Raw genomic sequence first — 11,216 nt, 5'->3', positions numbered from 1 at the left:
TTAATTTCTCCCATTATATCTTCCTTGACCCATTGATGATTCAGGTGAGCATTGTTTAATGTCCATGTGTTTGTGGGTTTTCTGGAGTTACTATTGATGTTGAGTTCTAGTTTTAAATTATGGTGATCCGATAAAGTACATGGGGTTATTCCATTTTTTGTATTTGTTGAGGCTTGTTTTGTTACTGAGCATGGGGTCAATTTTTGAGAAGGTTTCATGAGGGGCTGAGAAAAAGGTTTATTCTTTTCTGTTTTGATGGAATATCCTATAGATGTCTGTTAAGTCCATTTGAGTCATAACATCTGTTAGTTATCTTATTTCTCTGTGCATTTTTTGTCTGACTGACTAGTCCAGTGGTGAGAGTGAAATGTTGAAGTCTCCCACAATTAGTGTGTGGGGTTTAATGTATGATTTAAGCTTGAAAAGTGTCTTTTACATATGAGGGTGCTCTTGTTTGGGAGGCATAGATGTTCATTATTGAGATTTCCTCTTGATGCATTTTTCCTGTGACTAATATGAAATATCCTTCTTTGTCTTCTTTTTGATTGATTTAGTCTGAAGTCTATTTTCTTAGATATTAGAATAGTTATACCCACTTGTTTCTTAGGTCCATTTGATTGGAATATCTTTTCCCAACTATTTACTCGGAGGTGATGTTCTTGAGGTTGAGGTGTGTTTCTTGTATGCAGAAAAAGAATGGATTCTCTTTTTGTATCCAATCTGTTAGCCTGTGCCTTTTTTTTGTTTCAAATGTCATTTTATTGCCAGATGGTATAACTAATTACAACTTTAAACTATAACTTGGTAATTTTAGTCAGGCAGCAAGTTACTGCAAGTTACTTACTCAAAAGTGATCTTCAGTCAACTCCAGATACACAACAAGGATCAGAAATACCCGAACTGGCCAATAGGGTTAAGTCACTAAATAAATGAATCTAGATCATTTCTCAGGAAAGGAACACTGTGATTTCAATAGACAGCAATACAGGAAGAGTTCTTCACACAGACTACTTCCAGTTTCTCTCTGGCCATCTCAACTGAGATAGCTACATTCACATAACTGGCTGAGCTGGAGCTTTCTTAGCAAGCAGCTTTAGATCTGAGATGCACTTGGCAATGGTCTCCTTTTCCTGCTGTGCAGAAATGCTCTGCACCACATTCTTTTCCACCCAGTCTATCATGTGATCTTGCTCCTTGCGATGCATCATGTTCTGTACAGAAATATGGTAGTCCAGGCAATTCTTTACCTCCTTATATGCTCTATGGAGCCGTTCCTGGTAGGTGACTTCCAAGGCCAAGGCAATATTATTCCTCTGAACATCTAAGAGGTAGTGGCACGTCTGAACCAGTGCCTGCTGTGCCTTCTCCAATTCAGTTGCATCCTGGATTTGTTTGATGGTTGCTTGCTTTACTTCTTCTAGTTGAGCAATTTTTTCCTATTTAAGTTTTTCAGGAAATTCTCCAATAGAAGCACCATATTTCTTAATCACATAGACAATCAACCCTACCACAGTTATGGTAGAGAAGGTCTCTGGGGTAATCACATATATTTCTTTGGACAGAAAATACAAGCTAAGCCCAGTTCCAAGCATGTAGGGTCCTGTTACACCAGTTTTAGGGTAAAGGAACTGGAAAAATTCTTCGGGAATCAGCCCAAGACGTACTTTTCTGTTGCGGGAGGTCCTCCCACTCCTCCAACCAATAGCTGCTGAGATACCAGCCCATTGGGGCGTGGTCTCTCTCCCTTTAAAAAAGCGGCCACTTCCCTCTCCTCTCTCTCTTCACTTCCTGCTCTGCAGGCTGCGACTAGACTCCCTTCCTGGTTGCGCAGAGGGCTGTTGTTTGGGACTGTGATCTGTAAGTTTTTTCCCCTTTAAATAAATATCACCCTATTAATCATAATTCCAAATTGGTGTGGCATTGTTTGTGACTTACGCCTTCACTTTTCCTCCATATTCAGGAAGAGGTGGTACAGGGGCGAGACGTTGCTGTCCTGTATGAAAGACCCTTGTCGTCTGTACTATCCCTGGTCCCAGTACAGCCGCGTTCTTCAGACACGGGGCTGCTGCGGTGGCAGCAGAAAGTACCACCCCAGACAGTACGGTCTGCAAAGGTCCAGGCAGCGGACTTCACGTCCCTGTGACCCCGACCGGAGACTGTCAGGGGCTGCCTGTGCCTTTTTATAGGTGAGTTGAGTCCATTTATATTAAGGGATATTAATGACCAGTGATTACTATCTCCTGTTAATTTAGTTTTCAATGTTGGTGATGTTAATTTGTACATTTTCCCCTTCTTTGAGACCATCAATTGTCCATGTTTGTGTTGATGTAGACAACTTCCTTGTGTTAGAGTTTTCCTTCTAGTATTTTGTTTAGGGCTGGGTTTGTGGTTAGGTATTGGTTAAATCTGGTTTTGTCATGGAATATCTTATTTTGTCCTTCTACGGTGATTGAAAGTTTTGCTGAGTATAGTAGCCTAGGTTGGCATCTGTGGTCTCTTAATGTCTGCATAATGCTTGACCATGACCTTCTGGATTTCATTGTCTCCAATGAAGTCAGGTGTAATTCTGATATGTCTGCCTTTACATGTTATTTGGCCTTTTTCCTTTGCTCTGTATGTTTCCTTTCTTTACTCTGTATGTTTAGTGATATGATTATTTTGTGGCAAGGGGACTTTTTTTGATTCAGTCTATTTGGTGTTCTGTAAGCTTCTTGTATCTTCATCAGCATATTTTTCTTTAGGTTTGGAAGGTTTTTTCCTATGATTTTGTTAAATGTGCTTTTGAGTTGAACTTCTCCTTCTTCTATGCCTATTATTCTTAAGCTTGGCCTTTTCACGGTGTCCTATATTTCCTCTATATTTTGAATTAAGCTTTTGTTAGATTTAGTGTTTTCTTTAACTGATGAGTCTATTTTCTCTATTGTATCTTCAGTATTTGAGATACTCTCCTCCATCTCTGATGAACAATATTCTGCTGTTCATGCTTGCGTTTGTGGTTCCTGATCATTTTCTCATGATTTCTGTTTCTATAATTCCATTGGCTTGTGTTTTCTTTATTATCTCTATTTTAGTTTTCAGGTCTTGAATAGTTTCTTTCATATGTTTGATTGCTTTTTCTTGGTTTTCTTTAAGGGATTTGCTGATGTCTTCCAATATTTTGTTTGTCTTTTCCTCCATTTCTTTGAGGAAATTTCTCATTTCCTCTTTAAGAGTTTTAAACATTCTCGTGAAGTTATTTTTTTAATCTCATTTTCTTCAGCTTCATCTATATTTGGTTGTTCAAGTCTTGCTGTTTTAGGGTCTTTAGGTTTTACTGGTATCATGTTGCTCTTTGTGGTGTTTTGTGTGTTCTTACCCTTTCTATTCATCTTTTCCTCTAATAGGTTTGGTTGGGTCTGTCTGGGATTCTATTGATTAATCTTCTATATGCCAGTGAATCCAAGGGTCAGATGGTTGTTCCTCGTGGTACAGTAAGTTCCATGGTTCTAGTTACAACTTTGGGTCACTCGGCGCTCCCAGGATTTGCTCCTCTCCTTGGACTTTGCTGTACCAGGCCTGCCGTATCCTACATTGTTGGCTCGAACCTGTTTCTGTAAATGTCCCTGGCCTGGATCTGTTCCTGCAGAGGTTCCTGGCTTGGGGTTGGTCCTGCAAAGGACTCTGGCTTCTGTCTACTCCCTTGGAGTTCCAGGCTCAGGTGCACCCAGACCTGCAGATGACCTGGTGCAGGTTTACTCCTTCAGAGGTCCCAGACTCACAATAGGACCCACAGAGAGCTCTAGTTTCTGCCTACTCCCTTGGTGGTCAAAGATTCATGCCCTATGGAGGCCCTGGCTTAGACCTAGTTCCTCGGAGGTCCTTGCCTCATGCTCAGACCCACAGGGGTCCTGGCTTAGGTATACCCCCGTGAAGGTCCCAGATACACGTCCAGACCCTCAGCAGTTTCTGGCTCTGGCTCACTTGCTCAGTAGTTGCTCCCCTGTACCTGTTCCTATGGAGTTTGCTGTCTTAGGTCTGCTCTGGCCCAGGTCGCAGTTGAGAGGGAGAGAGAAACAGAATATGACATTAGCAGGGTATAGAATTGACCAAGATCTGAAAGGAGTTTATGGAGGGGAAAACATGGTCAAACAAACATTGTACAAAATTTAAAGAAAACATAAAATAAAAAACAGAGAAAATATAACACATTATATTATAAGAGCTTGAAGACGTATCTGCTAATACTCTGTTTAGTAGCTTAAGGCACTGGTGGGAGCAGTAATATTCTTCCACTACCCATTTATTCTTTCACTAATAAAATTATTTTTTCCTATTTTCAGCTATCTTCTTCATCATGTACTTGTAGTGTGTGTGTGTGTGTGTGTGTGTGTGTGTGTGTGTGTGTGTCTGCATGAACAAGTGTATGCATGTGTGCATGTGTGTGAGAATGGTTGAGTTTGTCTGAAGCTTCTAATCCCATGCTTTCATTTCCATCTGGTTCTCAGGTGAGATGAGGATTACGGTGAATGAGCTAAGAGCTCATAGTTGAACTCATAATATCATACAAGTCTCATTTGTAAAATAATGATAACTTTAGGGAATAATTTATTTTGGATTATTGATACATTATAGCATTATTGTCAAAAAATTCCCTCTGGGATGCAACAATAAATTTCTTTTTCCCTATGGAAAATCTGCCTTCAAAAGGCAGTGGACAGACAGACAATGATGTTAACTTCCTGAGCCTACCAACTGGTAAGTGAGAGGTTTTACTTTTGGGGGTCAGCCTCTCATTATAGTAGGTTAATTAAATATATTTTAATACATGTCCATGTTTAATCTGCATCATTCTGACATCCTATGAGCAAGAAATAAATAAAAATAACCCCAAACTTTAAACACTTACTAAATCAAATGAAATCCAAATATTTGGATGAAGACATTCTTTAATGTTGACAAAAACTTTATATAAACACCAAGTATGTGAAAAAACATTATAGTGAGAAGAAAAAAATGTGTTCCATATGTTAAATTTGATGATAATTCATTGATATGGGATGGTGAAGAATAATTCACAAATACTTTACTTCTGAGGTGGTGGGATAAAATATGATATCACTATGAAGCTATAGATCTCAGAAATTGAGAGAAGACTGTTGCCTTATTAACAACTAGAGTAAGGCAAATAGATCCTAGTGACTTTGCTAAGCCTTCTGGATGATGCCATTTTTTCCATCTCCAACTGACAAGCTAGGGCAGAATACTGTGCTTTTCCCATGTATCTTCAATGATATCATGAGACTGCAATTTGTAACTCACTCACATCTGAGATTTAGTCTGTAAAATAAGTGACTGTATCTCAGAGAATTTTAGAGCAAATATATAAATAAGGACCCTAAACATAATATATATACATTATGTAACTCATTTATCAGTAGCATGAATTAAAGAAATATAAAGATGATTATATAATATAGTAGAGAGAAGATTCTATAGAGCACAGAAAACCATCAAAATATTTTGGCAGAAAATTTTCCTTTATCTTCCGTGTTTGTCCTAGTAACTCTTTTTTTAACTGAAAATACGCTATTATGTTTTACTCGTGCCCAAACATGATGATCCTGTCCTCTGCTTAGTAATATTTGAAATGAAGAATAACTACATAATAATTTCATGCTATTTAAGGAATCTGGCAAGTCAAAACTAGGTTAGAGTTTTTAAATGTTTATTAAGTCCTTAGAAAAGCTGCTTTTTCAGGTATCATTCTACCCCGAGGGAAGATTATCACTCTTTAATTTGGGCTTTAGGAAGTATTGAAACGCCAGAGAAATAATATATTTTTATGTATAAGAAAAGATTTTTATATTTTCTGTGATAATATTAACTTCCTCATGAAAATAGGGGAGTGTAGCATTTTTCTAGAAGAGAGACAAACAGGATAGCTGAATTAGCAAAATAGGGACTTGGAGAAGCACTGATGCTTATCATATGGACTCTGCATTGCAGCGTCCAGCCATGGGAGGAGTCATCACACATTCTAGCCCACTTCTGTTCCTACCTTTCCTGGGTTTCTTTTCATTGAGCTCCTTTCCTCCACTCACAACAACAACCCATTTTCTAGTTATTGCTGTGTTGATCTTTTATACCCATCCTATAGTCATCCCAGTTTCCCTTCAGCACTGCTCTGTTTTCAGACCAGTGCAACAGAATTTTAAAATCTTATTCTTTAAGAACCTGCTGAAAATGTAACAATTTTTGGTGGGGAAATGGACATAAGATTTTTATGCACAGACACTGAGAAAAAATATATTTGTATTAGGATATGAAATTAGCAAGATTACGTAAAACACAATGAAAAGATTCTGAAAATTTTCATTTTGTGGGTGCCAGAGACCCAGTAATATCACCACAATTTAAAATAAAACATCTTGTGTTACAGTTTATTTTGTTAATTTATCAGTTACTTAGAACTTATCAGTTACTTAGGGCTTTTAAAAAATAAATTAGGATAATATTTTCTTGCCCTCCACACATAATAGGTGGAAACCCCAATAAATTCATGATTTCAATATGACTTAAAGTTAGAAAAGCACTAAAATAATCAGATAAATACTAAACTTGAGGTGTGGGTGTGTGTATGTGCACATGTGCATGAGAATGTGTTTTCCTGTGTGTGGAAGTCAGAAGCAGGCATCGGGATGCTTTCTTCAGTTGTTTCAAATATTGTGAAGTTCAGTTGGGCTAGAATTATTGGGTTGTGAGCACTCTGCTCTTGGGTTATGAGTACATTCTACCAAGCCTAGCATTTTATATAGTAGAGATTTAAATTCATAACATCATACTCAGTAACCACTTTGTCCACTGAGCCCTGTCTCCATCTATAAGACAAGTGTTACATTTTTAAGAAGAAAGGAACAATGCTCAATTTAAACTGTTAGGTATCCATATATGCACATGTTGAGTTTGTTATAACGGAATATGATATATTGGAAGCATAGATTTTCTGCATATTTATTCAAGGAAGAAAACAAAAGAACCATTCAGTAATTGCAATTAATCAAGTATCTTCATTAGTACAACAAAACCTATGAGGAAAGTTTTTTCACAAACCATAGATTATTTTCCTTGTTACAAAACAATCAATAAAAACTTCATTAATTGTCTCTAAAACTGAGTCTTAAAATGTCAAGATGGTCATAATAACTATAAATTGAATATGTTCCATGAAGAAAGATAAGTATTTGACTACTGATGAAAGTAATGGCTAAATGTTTAATCAAAACTATAAACTTTACCAAGTTCATTAAATCTAGTCCTTTGGATTCCTTAAAGAAAGAAATCAGAGTTGTGTTTGAGGTTAATGTGCTTATTCTAGAAATGAAAACGGTAATGGGATTAATACAAAACGCTGTTTTATATAAGAAGCATATGCATTTTTCCATCGCCCTGTCCACAAAGCATATGTTATAATAGTGTACAAACATGTCACAGCAAAGTCAAATGTAAAATGGAAGGAAAAAATATTTGATGATTAATAGAACAATTCAGTTTTCTTACAGCCTAAGATAGTTGTCAAAGATCACAGAACCTATGGGTAAGTAACTTTGTCTGACATTTTGCCATTAATATTTTGATTCATAGAAAGGGAAGACATTTCAAGTCTTTGATAGAGAATAAAATTTGGCAAGAGAGCAAAGTAAATCCATGTAATGACAATTTTGTGTCTGTCATGTCTGGTCTGTCCCTTTTTTTTTTGACTAACAACTTTCAACACCATACAGAAAATATGGTGGTGGGATTGGTAGGAGCACAGTGGGATAAATAGTCTTTTTGTATAGCTTATAAATAGATTCCACTTCATTGGTATTACTTCACTATACATATCTTACAATTTCATTTTTGATCAGAAATAATTGGTAAAATGGCTCTGTTCTTAAAAGCAAAAAACATGCTAATATCATATTACATGTTAGTGATTATTGCCAAAAGTGGTATTTTAAAATCTGTAAATATTGACTTTTGCAGGCAAAAAAAAATGAATGGTCATTTACTGACTATATTTCCTATTCTGCAAAATAACATCTTTCCTTTTCTAATGTATTGCTTCCTCATTCCAAGAATACAGTGTTTATAGATAAATAGATAATAAAAACTACAGAAGATTACATGTATTTTCCAGTACACTGTAAGCTGATTCAAACACATCTAAATAAATAAATCTAAAATAAAACTGTTGTCACAAAAATTTTGCCAATTGAACAATAACGCCCACCATATTAATTTACTCAAATACAGGGCTTTGCATGGTTAAAATTAAAAGAGGTAATGGTAATGATATTTCTTGTTACCAAAAAATATTTATTGTGATCTATTGAATATATCACATAAGTATCACAGTGTATTTTAAAATTATTTGGAAGTTATAAATATTTATTTTCCTCATTTTTAGGCTGGAATACCTGAAATATCTTATTTTAGGCTGTTTTATAATGCTGAAATATTATATATTTAATCATATCTGTAATAGTATATATGATGATATGTCAAAAATATGTCATTCTTTATGGTGTTGTAATGATAGGCATCTTCATATTTCATGAAACCCCAAGAAAATCAAGTATATGTCAAATATTTAATTGGTGATACGATTTAATATTAATTTATAATGAAAAATGAAGTTAGTGAATGACAAAATACTATAGATAACATATTCTAAATTTATATTCATTGAATTATTAAATTAACCATAATTCTGATAGCAGGGATTTGCGTTTAGAGACTGCTATGGAAAACCATCACATTCAATAATCCAAATGTATAATCACTAAAATTTAGAAAGAAGTGTTGAATCACTTATTAAAGAAATAACAAAATATCATTAATGGGGATAACTTAGTTTTGCAAAAAAATCTATGTAGAATTACACACCAACTTCAAAATAAGTGTCTTTTTTGTTTTACAGATAAAGAATTTCTTATGTACCACTTCTGATCACTAATGAAACAATGTGGCTGAATAACAACGTGACTGAGTTTATTCTACTTGGTTTGACACAGGATCCATTTAGAAAGAAAATCCTATTTGCTGTGTTTTTGCTCTTTTATATGGGGACATTATTGGGTAACTTGCTGATTATCGCTACCATCAAGACAAGTCAGAACCTTGGGAGTCCCATGTACTTCTTCTTGTTCTACTTATCCTTGTCTGACACCTGCTTCTCTACAACCATAGCCCCTAGAACGATTGTGGATTCCTTGCTGAAGGAGGCGTCTATCCCTTTCAGTGAGTGCATAATACAAGTGTTTACTTTCCATTTCTTTGGCTGCCTGGAGATCTTCATCCTCATCCTCATGGCTGTTGACCGCTATGTGGCCATCTGTAAGCCTCTGCATTATATGACAATCATGAGCCACCGGGTCTGTGGGATATTGGTGGTCATAGCCTGGGTGGGATCCTGTGTGCATTCATTAGTTCAAATATGTCTAGCCTTGAGTTTACCCTTCTGTGGTCCCAATGAGATTGATCACTTTTTCTGTGACTTGCAGCCACTGTTGAAACTTGCATGTACAGACACATATATGATCAACCTTCTCCTGGTGTCCAACAGTGGGGCCATTTGTACAGTGAGTTTCCTCATGTTGATGGTCTCTTATGTCATCATCTTGCATTCCCTAAGAAACCACAGTGCTGAAGGGAGGAGAAAAGCTCTATCCACCTGCATCTCCCACATCATTGTGGTCATCCTTTTCTTTGGACCTTGCATATTTATATACACACGACCTGCAACCACATTTCCTATGGACAAGATGATAACTATATTTTATTCAATTGGGACACCTTTGCTTAACCCTCTGATTTACACACTGAGAAATGCAGAGGTGAAAAATGCCATGAAAATGTTATGGAAGAAGAAACTTGTCTCAGATGATAGAAAATAATAGGAGGTCATCAATCTTTTTTCATAGCTAGCATTACATAATAAGTCAGTAAATACAATTTATATTATTAGTTTAGTATATCAGTTTCTTAGGGTGTAGGTTTATAAGCTTGTATATTAAAGCAACAAGGTGAAATATGTTTTTGAGTCAATTTTATATAGAGGGATAAAGAATGAAATATACAAAAATATAAAAACTTTTTCTTTGTACGTGTGTATTACTGTGTCTCTGCCTTTCTAGTCTTTCTGTCCCAACAACATTTGTGGCCATTTTTTTGGAATTTTCTACCTTCTTTCTGTTGATTTCTGAAATTTTCTCCTAATTTTTATGTATCTATGTAATCACATTTTCTATTCAAAGCCTGATAAGGTTTAACCTCTTACAAATACTTATTTCTTTTTGTATTTTGTTTGTGAGATTTAATACAATTACAGTAGTTCTCCCTTATTTTTCCTCTCTCAAAACCCACTCATATATAAATACCTGCTCTACTTCAAAATTGTAACCTCTTTCTTTCCCCAATATTTGCTATTGCAAGCATGTGTGTATATGTATATGCATATGTTCTAGTGACTTACTTTTTATGAAGAATTTTGGTCTTATCAACAACTTAACTTCTTTTCTGGACTGAAGAAATTATGCTGTTCAAATAATTATAGCAATTGTGAGTATAGGTGAAATTATGCCAGATTCAAATAATTGTAGCAAGTGTGAGTACAGGTGAAATGCGTTGACTTGAAGGAATCCCTATTCTATTTGGGGATTGACTCAAAACTCTTATCATGTGTTTATTTAATTGTTCTAGAAGACTAACAGGACACACAGACAAAAAATCATTTTTCAGAATCTCTGATGCTCTGCTCTCAATGTTGGGGTTGCAGTCACAATGATTCCTTTGTAACCCTTATTCCCTTCTTCTGACTGGATTTATTTTATTTTAACTACTAAAATTTCTCTTGGACATACTATGTATAGTATGTTATTTATTGTGAAGCGTAAGATTTATTGCAGCATATTTGTAGTAGTTTAAGGTAGCGAAGTCTATACAGGCTAGCACCAAGAGAAAAGTCACTTCAATGTAGGGTATTTGGATATATTAGCAGATTAAATAAAAACAAGAAGACTCAAAGAAATATTTCAGGTTTTGAAACAGAAGTTTAATTTAGAAAATATAAATTATTTTAGTTAATTTTTAATCAAATCCAGAAAAAAATATTAGCAAAGGAAACCAGACCTTTGGATAATATTTTTATATTAGAGAACAGTATTAAATTATTATAATTAATTTACAAAACTGAA

At 35.4% G+C, this 11,216-nt stretch overlaps 1 protein-coding gene and 1 pseudogene across 1 annotated transcript; one reads left to right on the top strand and one right to left on the bottom strand.

Annotated features, from left to right (window-relative positions):
* Nucleotides 1-774: 774 nt before the first annotated feature.
* Nucleotides 775-2,982, bottom strand: LOC142845957 (ATP synthase peripheral stalk subunit b, mitochondrial pseudogene; annotated as a pseudogene).
* Nucleotides 2,983-8,984: 6,002 nt separating this feature from the next.
* On the top strand, nt 8,985-9,917 carry LOC142838927 (olfactory receptor 4C16-like). The gene has a single exon (XM_075954647.1). The coding sequence runs from the start codon at nt 8,985-8,987 to the stop codon at nt 9,915-9,917; it is 933 nt and encodes a 310-aa protein (XP_075810762.1).
* The last annotated feature ends 1,299 nt before the right edge of the window (nt 9,918-11,216 follow it).

This window comes from Microtus pennsylvanicus, chromosome 1, assembly GCF_037038515.1.
Source record: "Microtus pennsylvanicus isolate mMicPen1 chromosome 1, mMicPen1.hap1, whole genome shotgun sequence".
Classification (NCBI taxonomy): Eukaryota; Metazoa; Chordata; class Mammalia; order Rodentia; family Cricetidae; genus Microtus; species Microtus pennsylvanicus.
Note: the sequence above shows the minus strand (reverse complement) of the source record. Positions and strands in the feature narration are given on the sequence as shown.

What these genes read in the sequence shown, in the direction of transcription:
- LOC142838927 (XM_075954647.1), top strand. Translation starts at nt 8,985, where the DNA reads ATGTGGCTGAATAACAACGTGACTGAGTTTATTCTACTTGGTTTGACA.